The 16,984-nt window shown below is 60.9% G+C and overlaps 1 protein-coding gene across 3 annotated transcripts in view; it reads left to right on the top strand.

The window, feature by feature from the left end:
• HSPG2 (heparan sulfate proteoglycan 2) overlaps positions 1–16,984 on the top strand; it is a 99,094-nt gene that overhangs the window by 70,939 nt on the left and 11,171 nt on the right. For all 3 annotated transcript variants that reach the window (XM_055331125.1, XM_055331124.1, XM_055331123.1), the window contains exons 43-76: positions 535–635; positions 745–925; positions 1,589–1,714; positions 1,823–1,975; positions 2,055–2,197; positions 2,502–2,637; positions 2,730–2,884; positions 3,108–3,258; positions 3,950–4,119; positions 4,204–4,351; positions 4,771–4,922; positions 5,102–5,237; positions 5,335–5,486; positions 6,234–6,369; positions 6,522–6,673; positions 7,106–7,244; positions 7,351–7,502; positions 8,079–8,214; positions 8,332–8,483; positions 8,687–8,825; positions 9,375–9,526; positions 9,710–9,857; positions 10,919–11,070; positions 11,505–11,646; positions 11,891–12,042; positions 12,425–12,566; positions 12,682–12,822; positions 13,026–13,160; positions 13,404–13,585; positions 14,237–14,432; positions 14,692–14,871; positions 15,179–15,439; positions 15,614–15,818; positions 16,788–16,885. In XM_055331125.1, the coding sequence (XP_055187100.1) occupies positions 535–635; positions 745–925; positions 1,589–1,714; positions 1,823–1,975; positions 2,055–2,197; positions 2,502–2,637; positions 2,730–2,884; positions 3,108–3,258; positions 3,950–4,119; positions 4,204–4,351; positions 4,771–4,922; positions 5,102–5,237; positions 5,335–5,486; positions 6,234–6,369; positions 6,522–6,673; positions 7,106–7,244; positions 7,351–7,502; positions 8,079–8,214; positions 8,332–8,483; positions 8,687–8,825; positions 9,375–9,526; positions 9,710–9,857; positions 10,919–11,070; positions 11,505–11,646; positions 11,891–12,042; positions 12,425–12,566; positions 12,682–12,822; positions 13,026–13,160; positions 13,404–13,585; positions 14,237–14,432; positions 14,692–14,871; positions 15,179–15,439; positions 15,614–15,818; positions 16,788–16,885 (5,196 nt within the window). The remainder of the gene's footprint in view (positions 1–534; positions 636–744; positions 926–1,588; positions 1,715–1,822; positions 1,976–2,054; positions 2,198–2,501; positions 2,638–2,729; positions 2,885–3,107; positions 3,259–3,949; positions 4,120–4,203; positions 4,352–4,770; positions 4,923–5,101; positions 5,238–5,334; positions 5,487–6,233; positions 6,370–6,521; positions 6,674–7,105; positions 7,245–7,350; positions 7,503–8,078; positions 8,215–8,331; positions 8,484–8,686; positions 8,826–9,374; positions 9,527–9,709; positions 9,858–10,918; positions 11,071–11,504; positions 11,647–11,890; positions 12,043–12,424; positions 12,567–12,681; positions 12,823–13,025; positions 13,161–13,403; positions 13,586–14,236; positions 14,433–14,691; positions 14,872–15,178; positions 15,440–15,613; positions 15,819–16,787; positions 16,886–16,984) is intronic.

Below are 16,984 nucleotides of genomic sequence, written 5' to 3'. Positions count from 1 at the left end.
AGTCCTTGGGAGGGGATGGAAGGACAAAATGGGGCTCAGGTGATGGGAGGGAGGGTCCATCGTGCAGGGAGCAGGCTTGGGAAGATGGACCAAGTCCTGCCTCATAGTTTCGATTTGCCCAGCGAGTGTGAATTGAAGGTCTTGGCTGTGGATGTGAAAGGGGGGTGTGGGTGGGTGGAGAGGGTGGGAGGAGGTGCGAAATCGCTGGGGAGGATGGAAACTCGAATCAGACAGAGAAGCCCAGTTGCAATGAAGCACGAAGTATTAAGAGCAATTTTGTGCTCTGTGATCCTGAAGTGGAGCCAGGTGGACTCGTGGCACAGTGCTCTCTGATCACAGCCCGCGGCTGCTCAGGGTCAGCAGGAAGAAGGTGGACCATGGGGTTGAGCCAGGGTGCCGGGGGAGGGAGACACCAGGGAACAGAGTGGAATCTAAGGGAGCCTGGGAGGGCAGCACCACCCGGACAGGGCAATGGAGAGAGAGAGAACCACAGGAGAGAACCACCCAGCTCACGGGCGCCTCCTGTCCCCGCAGAAGCTCCGAGCAAGCCCATCACAGTGACAGTGGAGGAGCAGCGGAGCCAGAGCGTGCGCCCTGGAGCCGACGTCACCTTCATCTGCACAGCCAAGAGCAAGGTGGGCAGAGCAGGGCGTGGGCATCAGGAAGGGAGGCTCGGCTTCCGGTGGGTGTCTCCCGCCTTCACCTCTGACCCGCCCGCCGTCCACCTCCCTGCCTCACCCACAGTCTCCGGCCTACACCCTGGTTTGGACCCGCCTGCACAATGGGAAACTGCCAACCCGGGCCATGGACTTCAACGGCATCCTGACCATTCGCAACGTGCAGCCGAGTGACGCGGGCACCTACGTGTGCACTGGCTCCAACATGTTTGCCATGGACCAGGGCACAGCCACGCTGCATGTGCAAGGTACACGGTTCATTTCCGCAGCTGGCCCACCAGGACCGTGACCATTTCTTCAGTCGGCTGACAGTGTATGAGCCTCTGCGCTGTGCTAAGTCCTGGCTAGGCTGTGAAGCAGTGGGGGAGAGGACAAGCGGGGGCTCTGATCCGGATACAATAGGCCTGGGAGCAAATGAAGAAGCAACGTAATGCCACATAGTGATGACGGCTGGGATAGGAACAGACAGCAGGGTGGTCAGGGAGGGCCTCTCTGAGGAGGTGACATCTGGGCAGAGAGCTGAAGGAAGAGGAGGTGCTCAGCCACTGGAAGAACTGGCAGTGTTCTTGGCAGAGGAAGCAGCATGTGCAAAGGCCCTGAGGCAGGGGCGTTTTGATGCATTGGAGGACCTGCAGGGCCAACGTAGCTTGACCTATGGAAGGGGGGGTAGGTGAGGAAGTTGAAGATGTGGCCAGAAATGGATCACAGCAGAGAGTTCGGATTTTATCCTAAAAGACTTAGAGAGCCACGGACAGGCCTGAAGTAGGGAGGTATGAAGAGCCCATGGACATTTTAAAAGCTCTCTGTGGCCACTCTGTGAACAGACCATAGGAGGCTAGAGCAGAGGCAGAGAGAGCAGCAAGGGGGACCCTCCCCACCCTGACCACCTCCGCCCTCTCTGCCCCTGTCAGCCTCGGGCACCCCATCGGCCCCCGTGGTCTCCATCCATCCGCCGCAGCTCACCGTGCAGCCCGGGCAGCTGGCCGAGTTCCGCTGCAGCGCCACAGGGAGCCCCGCACCCACCCTCCAGTGGACAGGTGACACCGTGGCAGGACGGCCCTCGGGGCTCACCGCTCCTGGACGTGGGGGGCCGAGGCTCTGGCGATGCCAGTGCCAGTGGTGCTGACCCCACCTGTCTCCATCAGGGGGCCCCGGTGGCCAGCTCCCTCAGAAGGCCCAGATCCACGGCGGCATCCTGCGTCTGCCAAACATTGAGCCCTCGGATCAGGCCCAGTACCTGTGTCGTGCCCATAACAGCGCCGGGCAGCACGTGGCCAGGGCCGTGCTCCACGTGCATGGTGAGGGCGCAGGGCCGAGGGTGGAGCTCGGGGGCGCCTGGCAGTGCGGAGAGGGGTTGTCACGGCGTTCTGTGTGCAGGGGGCAGTGGGCCCAGGGTCCAGGTGAGCCCAGAGAGGACTCAGGTTCACGAAGGCCGCACCGTGAGGCTGTACTGCAGGGCCGCAGGTGTGCCCAGCACCACCATCACCTGGAGGAAGGAGGGGGGCAGCCTCCCCCCGCAGGTGAGGAGATCTCTCCGGGGCAGAGTCCCAGCACCTGCCACCTTCACTGCCACCTTCCCGCCCCATTTCCTGCCCCGTCTCTTCCTCTCCTGGTTTTCCTCACTTCCAAAAGCGTAGCACTGGTGGGTAGCAGCTGCCGGCCTCTTGCTTCGCCACCTGGCCCTGCCCTCCGTGTCCAGCGGGGCCCTGGTCTCGGCTCCGTGCTCGCCTCTGCCTCTTAGACGCCCCTACCCACCCTTGCGGGCCGGGCCTGGCCGGGCTGCCTCGCCCCCTCGGGCAGCTGACCCTTCCCCCTGGGCGGCAGGCCCGGTCCGAGCGCGCAGAGATCGCCACGCTGCTCATCCCGGCCATCACGGCCGCCGACGCCGGCTTCTACCTCTGCGTGGCCACCAGCCCCGTGGGCACCGCACAGGCCAGGATCCAAGTGGTTGTGCTTCCAGGTGCGGGGCCTCTGGGGTCTGAAAGAGCGGGGAGGGCAAACCAGGGCTCCCCCAAAGCTGACTCAATCCCCGCGCCCCCGCTCTGGCCCCAGCCTCAGGCGCCAGCTCCCCGCCAGTCAGAATCGAGTCTTCCTCACCCACCGTGACTGAAGGCCAGACCCTGGACCTCAACTGTGTGGTGGCAGGGCTGGCCCACACCTCCATCACCTGGTACAAGCGAGGAGGCAGCCTGCCCCCCCACAGCCAGGTACGAGGGCACCCGGGGCCGATCCTTCTGGGCAGATGCTTCACACAGCCCCGACGCCCTCCACCAGCGACAGCCAGCCCTATTGCCGGCCCTCTCCTCTTCTGTCATGGGGCAGCTCAGGGCAGAGCCAGGGAGAGCTCCATGACCCACTCACCAAGGCTCAGAGGGAGTCGTGACGACGACCGGCCTCGTCCCCTCACACCTCTATCCCGCCCTGCCCCAGGTGCACGGCTCCCGGTTACGGCTTCCCCAGGTCTCACCAGCTGATTCTGGAGAATACGTATGCCGAGTGGAGAACGAGGCAGGCGCCAAGGAGGCCTCCATCATCGTCTCTGTCTTCCACAGCACCCACTCGGGCTCTAGCTACACCCTAGGTGAGGAGCCATGTGGGGCTGGGCCGGGGCCGCGTCCTAGGACCTCCCCACTGTTCCCAGGGGAGGTGCCTGTGGTCTCTTCTGGAACCTCGGGGAAGGGGGGGGTGCTCTAGACAGGCTCTGGTCAATTGAGGGGTACTGAGAGTGAGGGTGAGGTTGACCTGGCTTACCTGGGGCCTGACAATGAGGATGCTGTTTCAGACGGCGTCAGGGGGGCAGCAGAGTCGGGATTACACTGAGCTGGGAGTCAGGCTGACCTGGATTTCAATCCTGCCTCTACCCTGTATCCAGCTTTGAACTAGTTGAACTTCCACATTTTAGGGCCTCAGTGTCCTCACCTGTAAAATGGGAACAATACCACTACCATGTGTTGTTAGCAGATGACAGACACTGGCTAGAGGAGAGTTGTGACGTTACTGTCTGCATCCGCTGGCCTGCTTTGGTTGCCTGCAGGCCGTAGTAGCTCATCACAGCTCAGGAAGTCATAGGTGGACAAATGGGCCTCGAATTCAAAGTTAGAGGTGGGTGAGGGAAGGAGGGGCCTGACTGGCCATGCCAAGGTAGAAAAGCAGGGTCCCAGGCTCAGAAAGGCTTCCCGTCGGCCCTCCCCTGCTAGGGCCTCGGCCTCTGCCCCGGGGTTGCAGGACTGGGGCTCAGGAGCCCAGGCCTCTTACTAGTTCCTCTCTACCAGCTCCGGAGGGAGCCCCAGCTCCAGGCGGCTCCCAGCCCATCCGCATCGAGTCCTCCTCCTCCCACGTGGCCGAGGGGCAGACCCTGGACCTGAACTGTGTAGTGCCCGGGCAGGCACACGCCCAGGTCATGTGGCACAGGCGCGGGGGCAGCCTCCCCGCCCGGCACCAGGTACGGCAGCCCCTGGGACCAGCCTGCTGCAGGGGTGGACAGGGCCCCTCCGGCCCCCTTCCAACCCTCCCTGTTTGCACTCAGACCCATGGCTCGCTGCTGCGGCTGCACCGGGTGTCCCCGGTCGACTCGGGCGAGTATGTGTGCCGCGTGATCCTTGGCTCTAGGCCCCTGGAGGCCTCTGTCCTGGTCAACATCAAGGCCACCAGCTCCCCTGCGGGCTCCATCCCTGGTGAGTAACTGCCCAGGACAGGGCAAGCAGGAGGGCCTTCCAAGGGGCTGAGGTCCTAGTGACGCCTGCTGCCATCGGGAGGGTGGGACAGAGGCCCACACTGGAGCTGGCGACTCCACTTCTCTAAGCAACCTGCCATCTTCCAATCACTTTTCTCTGACCATGCAACGGCCTCCTCTTCCTCTGTCCCAGCCTCAGCTACCCTCCTCTCCCCCACTTCCTTGCTCCCTTCTGCAAGGCTCAGCCCCTGCCCTGGCCCTCTGCTCAGGGCGACTCAGCTGAGGACATCAAACCCAGGCCACCAAACCCCAAACATATGAAAGCCTGAGCTCAGAAGACTAGACCGGTCTGGCTCAGAAGTGGACCGTTCTTGCCCACTCTTCTGGGGGCACCTGCTACCGCTGCTTCTTTCCCCACAGCCCCAGGACCTGTCCCACCTGTCAGGATCGAGTCCACATCCCCCACGGTGGCCGAGGGGCAGACCCTGGATCTGAGCTGTGTGGTGGCAGGGCAGACCCACGCCCAGGTCACGTGGTACAAGCGCGGGGGCAGCCTCCCCGCCCGGCACCAGGTGCGTGCTGGCAGAAAGGTGGGAGGGACTGGCCAGGCCGAGCTCTGGGCAGTGAGTTGAGGGGGTCCTGGCCCATGAGCTGAGCGGCTGGCAGTTCCCAGCTCGGAGGAGCAGGGCGGAGGGGCGTCTGCTGGGCTGCGGGAAGCCCCGATCTCACACCCCTGCCCCTGTCTGCCCAGGTCCGCGGCTCCCGCCTGTACATCTTCCAGGCCTCGCCAGCCGACGCAGGCGAGTATGTTTGCCGGGCCAGCAACGGGATGGAGGGCTCCATCACAGTCACAGTAACCAGGACCCAGGGGGCCAACTTCGCCTACCGTGAGTGGGGCCACCAGGTTGGGCTGGGACGGAAGGCAGGGCCAGGCGGGAGCAGCTGTAGAGAACTGGAGTGACCGGTGACCGTCTTTTCCCCCAGCTCCGGGTGGCTCCCAGCCCATCCGCATCGAGTCCTCCTCCTCCCACGTGGCCGAAGGACAGACCCTGGACCTGAACTGCGTGGTGCCCGGCCAGGCCCACGCCCAGGTCACATGGCACAAGCGCGGGGGCAGCCTCCCTGCCCGACACCAGGTACAGGCCTAGAAGATGGGCAGGCCAAGAAGGAGACAGGAGGGAGGCCCTGGGTGGTGGAGGTCAAGGATGGGAAGGACTGGAAGCTCCTCGGAGTCAGGGGGAGCCTTGGACCCCATTGTCCAAGGGTGTCCAGGTGTCTAGCACCATGGTTAGAACCCAGACTCTAGGACTGGCCAACCTAGGTGTGAATGCTATTTCCCCCACTTACTAGCTTGTGACCTTAAGCGAGTTGCTTAACCTTCCTGTGCCATAGCTTCAACATCTGTAAGATGGTATCTGTCTTATAGAATTGTTTTAAGGGTGAAGTGAGTTAACATCTGTGCAAAGTGCTCAGAGCTCTGGCACGTAGAAATTGCCAAACTGTTATTACCGTACTACTGTTAGCAGTTATTAATATTACTGTGTTTTAAAGAGTTGAGGATGCTATCGATTGCAAGGTGTGCTATTATTCTTTGTACCTCTAAGGAAGAAAAGCTGCCATTTGTAACTGTAAAATTATTCCCCGTAAGACACATCTTGATGTCAGAGACATTAAAAAGTGTCTTAGAACCAACAGAAAGTGGTATTAGCATTTGCCCAGTTCTCCATGGCTCCTCCTGGCCACCTCCTACTCTTGGGACAAGTCTCTCCCTAAGCAAGACAGTGGATGGCCAGGCCCCAAGGGTCAGAGTGAGGCAGGGGTGTAGGTTACAGGTGTAGGGGCCTCGTGAGGGCCCCCTCTGAGCTCACCTCCATTCTGGCCAGACCCACGGCTCACTGCTGAGACTACACCAGGTGTCCCCTGTTGACTCGGGAGAGTATGTGTGCCGCGTGGTGGGTGGCTCGGTGCCCCTGGAGGCCTCTGTCCTGGTGACCATTGAGCCTGCAGACTCTGTACCCGGTAAGCAGTCCTGGGGGTAGGGCAGGGTTAGGGGCCCAGCCGTGGGAGACACTGGCAGGACCCCACGAGACCAGTAGCCCTTACATTCACACACACACAACCCCCACCCTCCCCTCTTAGCCAGGGACTCACCCTCTGCCCTCTGTCCCCAGCGCTGGGGGTCACCCGCCCTGTCCGGATCGAATCGTCGTCCTCCCACGTGGCGGAAGGGCAGACTCTGGATCTGAACTGCCTGGTTGCTGGGCAGGCCCATGCCCAGGTCACGTGGCACAAACGCGGGGGCAGCCTCCCTGCCCGGCACCAGGTAGGAAGCAAGAGAGCTGGGGGGAGCCTGAAGGACCCTCGTGACTACAGAGCAGGGCATCCAGGCTTTGAATTCAGGCGTACCTGAGTTCAGTCAGACACTGTTCTGCCCTGTGCCTGCTGTGCGGCTCTATGCCAGTCACTCGACTTCCCCGATCCTCAGTGCCCTCCTCCGTCAAGTGGGCTCCCACTGCCTACCTCACCTGCCCACAGCACGTCAACAACTGTTGGCCGCCCACTCCTTTTCATTGGGCCCAGTCCCACACTGGAGCAGGGGAATTGACTGGCCATGAATGCTGGTCTTTCCAGCAACAGCGCCTCGCAAGGCCAGCTGGCTGGACTGGGCTGGGAGCAGGGCCAGGGGAGGGAACAGGAGCCTGGCCCAGAGCCCCGGTGCCTGACCCTGAGCCGGGCTCCCTCCTGCCCCACCCAGGTGCATGGCTCCAGGCTGCGCCTGCCCCAGGTGACCCCCTCCGACTCTGGGGAGTACGTGTGTCGCGTGGTGAGCAGCTCGGGGACGCAAGAAGCCTCCGTCCTGGTCAGCATCCAGCAGCGCCATGGCCCCTCCCACTGTGAGTATCTGGGGGGGGGGGCAGTCCTGACAAGCAGTGGGGGGGCCTCGAGGGCGGCTCCAACCTCAGCGGCTCACACACCCTGTCTCCTGTCTCGGCCTCCCAGCCCAGGGTGTGGTGTACCCCATCCGCATTGAGTCCTCCTTGGCCTCCCTGGCCAACGGACATGTCCTGGACCTCAACTGCCTGGTGGCCAGCCAAGCCCCACACACCATCACCTGGTATAAGCGTGGAGGCAGCCTTCCCAGCCGGCACCAGGTATGGAGGCACTGGGTGTGGGTGCAAAAACTGGGCACACCGGTTCTAACGGGATTCAGGAGCGGCTCTCAACCCCTTCCCTGTGCTCATTCAGCCATTCAGCAAACATTGAGCGTTCTTACTTGATGGGCACTACTGACCTCAGTTGGAGCCTATATTTTACCAGAACATTCTGATTTACTCACTCACTGAATGTCCCTGAGAATCTGCTCCAGGCCGAATGTGTAGGATTCCACGTAGAATGAGACAGGTGCCCGCCCTCCGGGGGCTCACAGGCTAGCGGATGGGGCAGACATGTCCTGTGACAGCAGTGTAATAGAAGTCAGAGCAGGGCACTCAAGTCACCAGGGATGGCCTCCGCAGGCTCTAGGCCCAGGTAACAGGTGAGATCAGGACAGAGGCTACAGACAGGCCTGTCCGTGCCAGCTGGGCCATGGGGAGGCCACCGAGGGGTTCTGAAGGACATCTTGCTGGCGGCCAGCCCCGACAAGGCAGAGGAGGCTCCTGGAGGCCAGGGCGGCGGCACCTGAGATGTGAAGGTGCTGCCCCCACCCACCGACACTTGCTCTCCCTCAGATCGTGGGCTCCCGACTCCGGATCCCCCAGGTGACGCCGGCCGACTTGGGTGAATATGTGTGTCACGTCAGTAACGGTGGCGGCTCCCAGGAGACCTCACTCATTGTTACCATCGAGGGCAGTGGCTCCTCCCACGGTGAGAGGGCACAGGGCAGGGGGTCCAGGCAGGTGATGCAGGGGGAGGCGGACAGGGCCCTGGCGCCATCACTGCTGCCTGACTCCGGCTGTGGGGCCCGTCCTTCTCTGTCTCCAGTGCCCAGCGTCTCCCCCCCGATCAGGATCGAGTCCTCGTCCCCCACGGTGGTCGAAGGGCAGACTCTGGATCTGAACTGTGTGGTGACTGGGCAGCCCCAGGCCACCATCACGTGGTACAAGCGTGGCGGCAGCCTTCCCACCCAACACCAGGTACAGACTGGAGCCGTGCGGTGAGGGCAGAGCCCCTGCCCCCGGGGCAGGCACTGCAGGGACAGCCCCATGGGCAGAGAACCGGAAGTGAAGTCCTCCCTCCCGCCCTGGGTGGGCAGAGGGTGGCCTGGAAGGAGGCCTGGGCCGGCTGGTGACTTCCTGGCCCCTCACCCCTGTCCCCCTTCTTCCCCATCTGCCCCCAGGCCCACGGCTCCCGCCTGCGGCTGCACCACATGTCTGTGGCTGACTCGGGCGAGTACGTGTGCCGTGCCAACAACAACATCGATGCCCAGGAGACCTCCATCATGGTCTCCGTCTCCCCCGGCGCCAGCAGCCCCTCCGGTGAGTCTGACAAAGGCCCGGGAAGGGACCAGGAGATTCCGGTAACAGTGCTCCCTAGGGAGTCAGCAGTCAGAGCTCTCACGTGACGGTGGCAATCCGGGGCAAGGGCTCTGCAGAAAGATGCCTGGGCTCGAATCCTGCCTGTACCACTAAGAGACTTGGGTTCCCTCAGCTTCGTGTCCTCGTCAGCAGCACAGAGATGCCGGTCATCCCGACCTCGCACTGTCCACTACGGTGGCCACTGCCCACACATGGCAATTACAGTTGAAGTTTAACACTCACGTCGTCACGTTTCAAGTGTTCCAGAGCCACACGCAGCTGGTAGCCGCCCTAGTGGATGGTGCAGATATAGAGTGTTTCCATGATCACAGAAAGTTTATGAATTCTGTGAGGATTAAATGAGTTCACACCCAGTGCTTCTGACAGTGCCTGGCACGCTATACGCACTTAAGAGGTGTTAACCATTGTTATTACCTTGGGCCCCAGGGGTTTCTGTGGCTGAGGCTCTTACCAACCCGGTTGTACCCAAATCTGCTTCTGTGCCCACAGTCCCCGGCGGTGCTGTGCCCATCAGAATTGAGTCCTCCTCCTCCCATGTGGCCGAAGGGCAGACCGTGGACCTGAACTGCGTGGTGCCCGGGCAGGCGCACGCCCAGGTCACGTGGCACAAGCGCGGGGGCAGCCTCCCCACTCACCACCAGGTATGGGAGTCAGGGGGCTGGAAATGATGGGAGGGCTGCTGAATGTGGGGGCGCTGGTTAGAGGCCCCTCCCCCAAGAGCTAGTCAGGAGGGAGGCCACATGCCTGCCTAGGTCAGAGGGTAGACCTTGACCCTCTGACTCTCTCTTGCTCTGCTCCTGTTCCCCTGTCCTGCCCCTGCTCAGGCCCATGGCTCTCGGCTGCGGCTGTACCAGGTGTCTCCGGCTGACTCGGGCGAGTACGTGTGCCGCGTGGGGAGCAGCTCAGACCCCCTGGAGGCCTCAGTCCTGGTCAACATCGAGGCCTCTGGCTCCAGCGCTATTCCTGCTCCTGGTGAGAGTCTCTATGGTGGGGCTGGGAGGCTGGAGCAGGAAGGCAGCAGGGGGGGTAGGGAGGGTGGCAGTGACCAGCAGGCAGAGTCGGGAACCAGGTGAACTGGGATGTCCAAGGCCCGAGAACAGACTTGGGGGTCTGGCACAGGTGGGCTTGAGTCCCAGCTCCTCTGTCCACACTCTGAGATGTTGCACAAGAGGCTCCATGCTTCACCTTCCTCGTCCGTAGAGTGGGGCTAGCAGAACTCTTGCAACAATCCATGAGCTCCCTAAAGGCTGGAACCGTGCTTTTGGGGGTACAGGAGGGTGCTCTGGAGCAGTGCCCTGGTAAAAATCTTTCATATTAGTGGTGTTATATCAGAGAAAAACAGCCACATATGAAACCCACCATGATTTCAGGGAAATCATTGCCTACGATGGGGCCAAGTATTTAAGGGTTCTGTTAAGCGACTCAATTGGCAGGAAAACGTAACATAATGTGATTAATACGTGGCTGTAGCAGACATGATAGTACATGAAGTGCTAAGTAACAAATGTGATCTAGCACTTGCGAGGTGCTGGGCCCTGTTCTGTTTACCCACATTAACCCATTTCGTCCTCACAAGAACTGTTGGAGGTCAGTATGGTTGTTCTCCCCATTTTACAGATAGGGAACTGAAACTCGGGCAGGTGAAGTAGTTCTCCGAAGGTCATACAACTAATAAGTGGCAGAGTCGGGTTTGGAACCCAGGGAGTCTGGCCCCAGAGTCTGGGTTCTTAGCCACACATCGCTCAAGTTTGAGAAAAATGAGTGACCTGTGTGGAGGTGCCTGGCCCTGTGCCCTGGCCACCGGAGGTGCTAGGAGCACAAGAGGAGATAGTGGTGGGGCCGTGGTCTGGGGCTTGCCATTTCCTCCAGGCCAGCCCAGCTGCCCCAGGCTTCAGAAGAATAGGCAGTGGGGGGATCGAAGCCATCTCTCCATATGCGGCCTGGCCCCTGGTCCGAAAATCTGGGCATCCGGGGGTAGGACTGACGGCAAAGGGGTGGGAGTTACAGCTCATTGATCTCTTCCTGTGCCTCAGCCCCAGGTGGCTCCCAGCCCATCCGCATCGAGACCTCCTCCTCCCATGTAGCTGAGGGGCAGACCCTGGATCTGAACTGTGTGGTCCCTGGACAGGCCCATGCCCAGGTCACATGGCACAGGCGCGGGGGCAGCCTTCCTGCCCGGCACCAGGTACAGGGGCTTGGAGAAAGCAGGATGCGGGCCCTCCCCACCCCACCCCTGCCCGACAGTCCTGCCTCAAACTAGCCAGAAGGGAAGGTGGCCCCACCATCCTGGGCTTTGGGGGAATTGCAGCAGGAGGTCACTGACATCCAGGAGGTGGAGAACAGGCTGGGCACAGCAGAGCCGCCACCGGCTTCTCAGCACCTTGGTGCAATAAAAAAAGGCACCTGTTACTCAGGACACTAGACTTCTTCCTACCACAAAATGTCATAAATGTACTCCACGGTGTCTGAAGTCTCAGGGGGTCACCCTGCACAGGATGCAGCCTTCACAACTATACGTGACGGTCCTGGGGTGCATGTACCAGAGGGCTTGGGCATCTGAAGGCTGTGGCTGCCAGGCCCCCAGCTCACCCTCCCCACCCTTGCCCTGACCCTGGCCAGGTCCACGGACCCCTGCTGAGGCTGAATCAGGTGTCCCCGGCTGACTCTGGAGAGTACTCATGCCAAGTGACCAGCAGCTCAGGCACCCTGGAGGCTTCTGTCCTTGTCACAATTGAGCCATCCAGCCCAGGCCCCATTCCTGGTAAGTGACAGGGGCAGGGGGTGAAGCTTGGGGACCTCTCCCTGGCCCTGCTCCTCCCAACTCTTCCAGCGGGGCTCTGGCTCTCTGCTCCTTGGAGGTCCTCCAGCCCCTCCCCCGCACCACTGGGGACCAGCCCTGGGTCTGGGCGGCATGAGCCCATGGCGTCTTGTCACTACCACCAAATTCAGCCCCTGCCTCCATGCCCCAGAGCCTCACCCTTCTTACCCACCCTCTGTGTCCCCAGCCCCAGGACTGGCCCAGCCCATCTACATCGAGGCCTCCTCTTCCCATGTGGCCGAAGGACAGAGCCTGGACCTGAACTGCGTGGTGCCCGGGCAGGCCCACGCCCAGGTCACATGGTACAAGCGTGGGGGCAGCCTCCCCGCCCGGCACCAGGTACAGGGGCCTGCTGGGAAGCATTCCAGGGCAGGCAGGGCTCAACTTATATTTGCTTTCTGCACCCCAAACCTCACATGGACCCCAGCCTCCTCCTGGACCCCAGGGGATAGTGTAGTTTTTGGAGCAGAGCTGCTCAGCATGAGAGTGGGAGACCTGGGTATCCCAGCCCTGCTGCCACAGTGTTCCTGGGGCAGCTACCTCCTCTGCAAAGTGGGTCGGTCGAACATGTAGGATCCAGTAAATGACACTCCCTCATCCCTCCCTGCTGGAGCCCTGAGCTCCTGGGACTTTAGGGAGAACCAACATGGCACAGTGGGCTTGGGGACTTGCCCTGCCCCAGTGCTTTGGTCTGACGGCTGCCCCCTCCTAACTCCCACAGACCCACGGCTCCCGGCTGAGGCTGCACCACGTCTCTCCCGCTGACTCGGGCGAGTACGTGTGCCGCGTGGTTGGCGGCTCGGGCCCTGAGCAGGAGGCTTCCTTTACAGTCACTGTCCTGCCCAGTGCGGGGTCCTCCTACCGTGAGTGTGGCAGATGCCACGGGCAGGGGGAGGAGGGAGACCGTGGAGCTGAGGTGGGGAGGCCAAGCCGAGCCAGCCCTGCTGAGCCCAGCCCCCCGCCTGCCTCATCCCCCAGGCCTCAGGAGCCCCGTCATCTCTATCGACCCACCCAGCAGCACCGTGCAGCAGGGCCAAGATGCCAGCTTCAAGTGCCTCATCCATGACGGGGCAGCCCCCATCAGCCTCGAGTGGAAGACTCGGAACCAAGAACTGGAGGGTGAGCTGGGTGGTGGTGGGAGGATCCTGGAGGCGGGCATGAGGGTGTGATCATGCCCAGGAGTGAGTGGGCAAAGGTTGAGGCCTGGGCCCCTCTGAGCTGGACACAGCCAGGCTGGAGGGGTTGGGGACGTAGGGCAGAGCCACGCCAACGGCAACACCAAGGCGCAAGGACCACCTCACTGACCAGCGCCAACTCTCCAGACAATGTTCACATCAGCCCCAACGGCTCCATCATCACCATCGTGGGCACCCGGCCCAGCAACCACGGGACTTACCGCTGCGTGGCCTCCAACGCCTACGGTGTGGCCCAGAGTGTCGTGAACCTCAGCGTGCACGGTGAGCGGCCTCAGCCCTGAGGGCTCCGCCTTCCTGTTTCCAGCCCTGATTCTGAGCTCACAAGCTCCAGATCTCCATCCCGCCTCAGCCAACGCCTCCCTCTCGGGCATCCTCCCTCTTGGCCTCGGTTTCCACATCCGTGCAGAATAGTGCCCACTGGGCAGTTACTGCGACAGGGGCCGTGAGGTGCGTGTGGTGGGCAGAGCCCCGCAGGCGCATCCATGATGCCATTCCTCTGCACAGGGCCCCCCACTGTGTCTGTGCTCCCTGAGGGCCCCGTGCGGGTGAAAGTGGGCAAGTCTGTCACCCTGGAGTGTGTCAGTGCTGGGGAGCCCCACTCTTCAGCTCGCTGGACTCGGATCGGCGCCCCCAACAATGTGGAGCAACGGATGTATGGGGTCGTGGACAGCCACACGGTGTTGCAGGTGAGGCAAGCCTTCCCCTGGCCACAGGCCAGGGCCTTTTCATCTCTGGGTCTGAGGGTCCAGCCAGGGCCCATCCTGGAGCACATGCTTAGAGGAAAGAGTCGTGAATGGGCAGTTGGGTGATGAATGGATGGATAGAGAAAGAGGGGCATGGGATAAGTGTTTGGTGGGTAGATTGGAAGATGGGCAAGAAGAAAAAAAGGTAAAGACAGGGAAGGAAGAAAGAATGGCTGGAAGGATAGATGGATGGGTGGGTAGGTGGGTGGGTAGATGGGGGAGTGGGTGGTTGGGTGGATAGGTAGGTAGATGGGTGGATGGGTAGGTGAGTAGAGGGTGGGTGGGTGGAAGGGTGGCTGAATGAATGGGTGGATGGGTGGGTAGACAGGTAGGGTGGGTGGATGTATGGTGAGTAGATGGGTGGGTGGGTGGATGTGTGGGTCAATGGGGGAGGGGTGGGTGGGTTGATGGACAAGTGGATGGGATAGACTAATGGGCTGGATGTCTTGAGTTTGTAAGTCCTCAAGCAGCCCAATAGGAGAACCAAAAGCAAAGGGAAGGGTAGAGGGAAGAGGTGAAAGCAAGCCAGAGCTGGGGGCTGATGCCGAGGTGCTTGTCTGTGCCCACTTACCCAGCATCCTTGTTTTCTTCCAGATCTCATCAGCTAAACCATCAGATGCAGGCACCTACGTATGCCTAGCTCAGAATGCACTGGGCACAGCACAGAAGCGGGTGGAGGTGATTGTGGACACAGGCACTGTGGCCCCAGGGGCGCCCCAGGTCCAAGTTGAAGAAGCCGAGCTGACCGTAGAGGCTGGACACACAGCCACCCTGCGCTGCTCAGCCACAGGTGTGGACGGGGGCTGGCACACAAGGCAGGCAGAGCAGTGCTGCCCTGGGGCCTGAATTGTAGACACAAGAGATCTGAAGATGGTATCATACCCCGGGAGGGGACTCTGATGCTGGCACCACCCAGTGATGGCTGAGGTGCCCACTCAGTGACCCCCGTGAAGGGACAAGGTCACCCGATCACTTCTACACTAGCCTTATGCCCAGCTAGTCTCTAGGGCAGCCCACTGACCTCTGTGGTCTTTTATTCCACTCTGCAGGCAGCCCCATGCCCACCATCCACTGGTCCAAGCTGCGCTCCCCGCTGCCCTGGCAGCACCAGCTGCAAGGTGACACGCTGATCATCCCCCGAGTAGCCCAGCAGGACTCAGGCCAGTACATCTGCAACGCCACTAGCCCTGCCGGGCACGCTGAGGCCACCATCGCCCTGCACGTAGAGAGTAAGGCGCTCATCCGCCCTCCTTGGGCTCCCCTCTCTGCCCTGCATGCAGGTCTGAGGCCCAGGCAGGCTACACCCTGGACAGAACCCAAGGAATGCCATCCAGAGGGCCCCGTACACCTCAGGCCCCCAGAGCCTGCCCTAGTCTGAGACCCACCTCTCCTCCCGGGACCCTGGCTCCCCTCATCCCGTCCTCTGCTTCACTACTGGGCATCTAGGGTCCTTTGGCAAGTCGCCTGGGTCAGGCACCAGCTCCCACCTGACCACTGATCTTCCCTGCCCTGACCTCTGTGTCCCCCCCACCCCAGGCCCACCGTATGCCACCACAGTCCCGGAGCACACTTCGGTGCGGGCAGGGGAGACAGTGCAGCTCCAGTGCCTGGCTCATGGGACACCCCCGCTCACCTTCCAGTGGAGCCGCGTGGGTGGCAGCCTCCCTGCAAGGGCAACCGCCAGGAACGAGCTGCTGCGCTTTGAGTCCGTGGCCCCTGAGGACTCGGGCCGCTACCGTTGCCAGGTCACCAACAAGGTGGGCTCGGCAGAGGCCTTCGCCCAGATGTTTGTTCAAGGTGAGCAGCCCTGGCTCAGGAGGTGCAGAAGGGGGGTCCTACGAAAAGAACATCCCTTGGATATTAGGATGGGGAATTTCTGGGTCCTGGGAGGGGGGGCATCACGGATATCACTCTCATGCATGCGTGCACACACGCGCACACACACAGAGAACCTCCCCCATGTCCCCACAGGCCCCTCTGGCTCTGTCCTGGCGACTGCCATCCCAGCAGGATCCACGCCCACCGTTCAGGTCACACCTCAGCTGGAGACCAAGAGCATAGGGGCCAGCGTTGAGTTCCACTGTGCCGTGCCCAGTGACCGGGGCACCCAGCTCCGCTGGATCAAGGAAGGGGGTCAGCTGCCTCCTGGCCACAGTGTGCAGGATGGGGTGCTCCGGTGAGTCGAGAAGGGCAGCCAGACTGAATTTGAGCACCCTAGTCCAAGGTGCATAGGGTGGGGATGCCCGGGGGGAGGGGGGTGTTAGGACACCTGTCCTGTGGGGCTCAGCATGAAACCATGTCCTTGAACAAGTCACTTCTATTCTCTGAGCTTGAATGCTCTTAGCCCTACAAGGGCTTATGTGAGACCAAATGAGATTAATGAGATTACTAAAGCACATGGAAGGCTTTCAGTAAACAGTGGCTCATATCTGTATCCTTATCAGTAGGGGAGAGGGAATAGGCTCTGAGGCCAAATACATACACATGACCCAGATCTCAGCTCTGCTGTTCTGTAACTGTGGGTTCTTGAGATCTGACCATAAGGTCTTGACCTAAAATGGTTGTGGTGGGGATCCCTGGGTGGCTCAGCGGTTTAGCGCCTGCCTTTGGCCCAGGGCGTGATCCTGGAGTTCCGGGATTGAGTCCCATGTCGGGCTCCCAGCATGGAGCCTGCTTCTCCCTCCTCCTGTGTCTCTGCCTCTCTCTCTCTCTCTCTCTCTCTCTCTCTGATAAACAAATAAATCTTTAAAAAAAAATGGTTGTGGTGACATTAGTCGGCCTGCCTGCCTGTCTACCTCACCTTCTCCCTACCTCACGTGGTTAGTGGGAGACCAGAAGCTTATGCCACGTGCTAACCTCTGATGGCTTTGAGCTTGCATGCCATTGCAAAGCATTCTTTTTTCTTTTTAAGATTTTACTTGACAGAACGAGAGAGCACAAGCAGGTGGAGTGGCAGAGGGAGAGGGAGAAGCAGGCTCCCCACTGAGCAGGGAGCCCCATGCAGGGCTCAATCCCAGGACCCTGGGACCATGACCTGAGCCTAAAGCAAATGCTTAACCTGTTGAGCCACCCAGATGCCCCCACTGGAAAGCATTCTTGTCAGTTATTTGTATTCACTAATGTTGTATTATTTTTTTCTTTACAGAATCCAGAACTTGGACCAGAGTTGCCAAGGGACATATATTTGCCAGGCCCATGGACCGTGGGGACAGGCCCAGGCGAGTGCCCAACTGGTTGTCCAAGGTAGGATGGCGCCTTCAGGCCTCTCCTAAGAGCAGGAGACAGAGATGAGGGGTACAGGGATGGTGTTCCCCAGGAAGCACCTTAAATTTCTATGAAGAA

Source organism: Nyctereutes procyonoides, unplaced genomic scaffold, assembly GCF_905146905.1.
Source record: "Nyctereutes procyonoides isolate TBG_1078 unplaced genomic scaffold, NYPRO_anot_genome, whole genome shotgun sequence".
NCBI classification, from domain to species: domain Eukaryota; kingdom Metazoa; phylum Chordata; class Mammalia; order Carnivora; family Canidae; genus Nyctereutes; species Nyctereutes procyonoides.
This window is presented reverse-complemented; position numbering and strand designations above follow the sequence as displayed.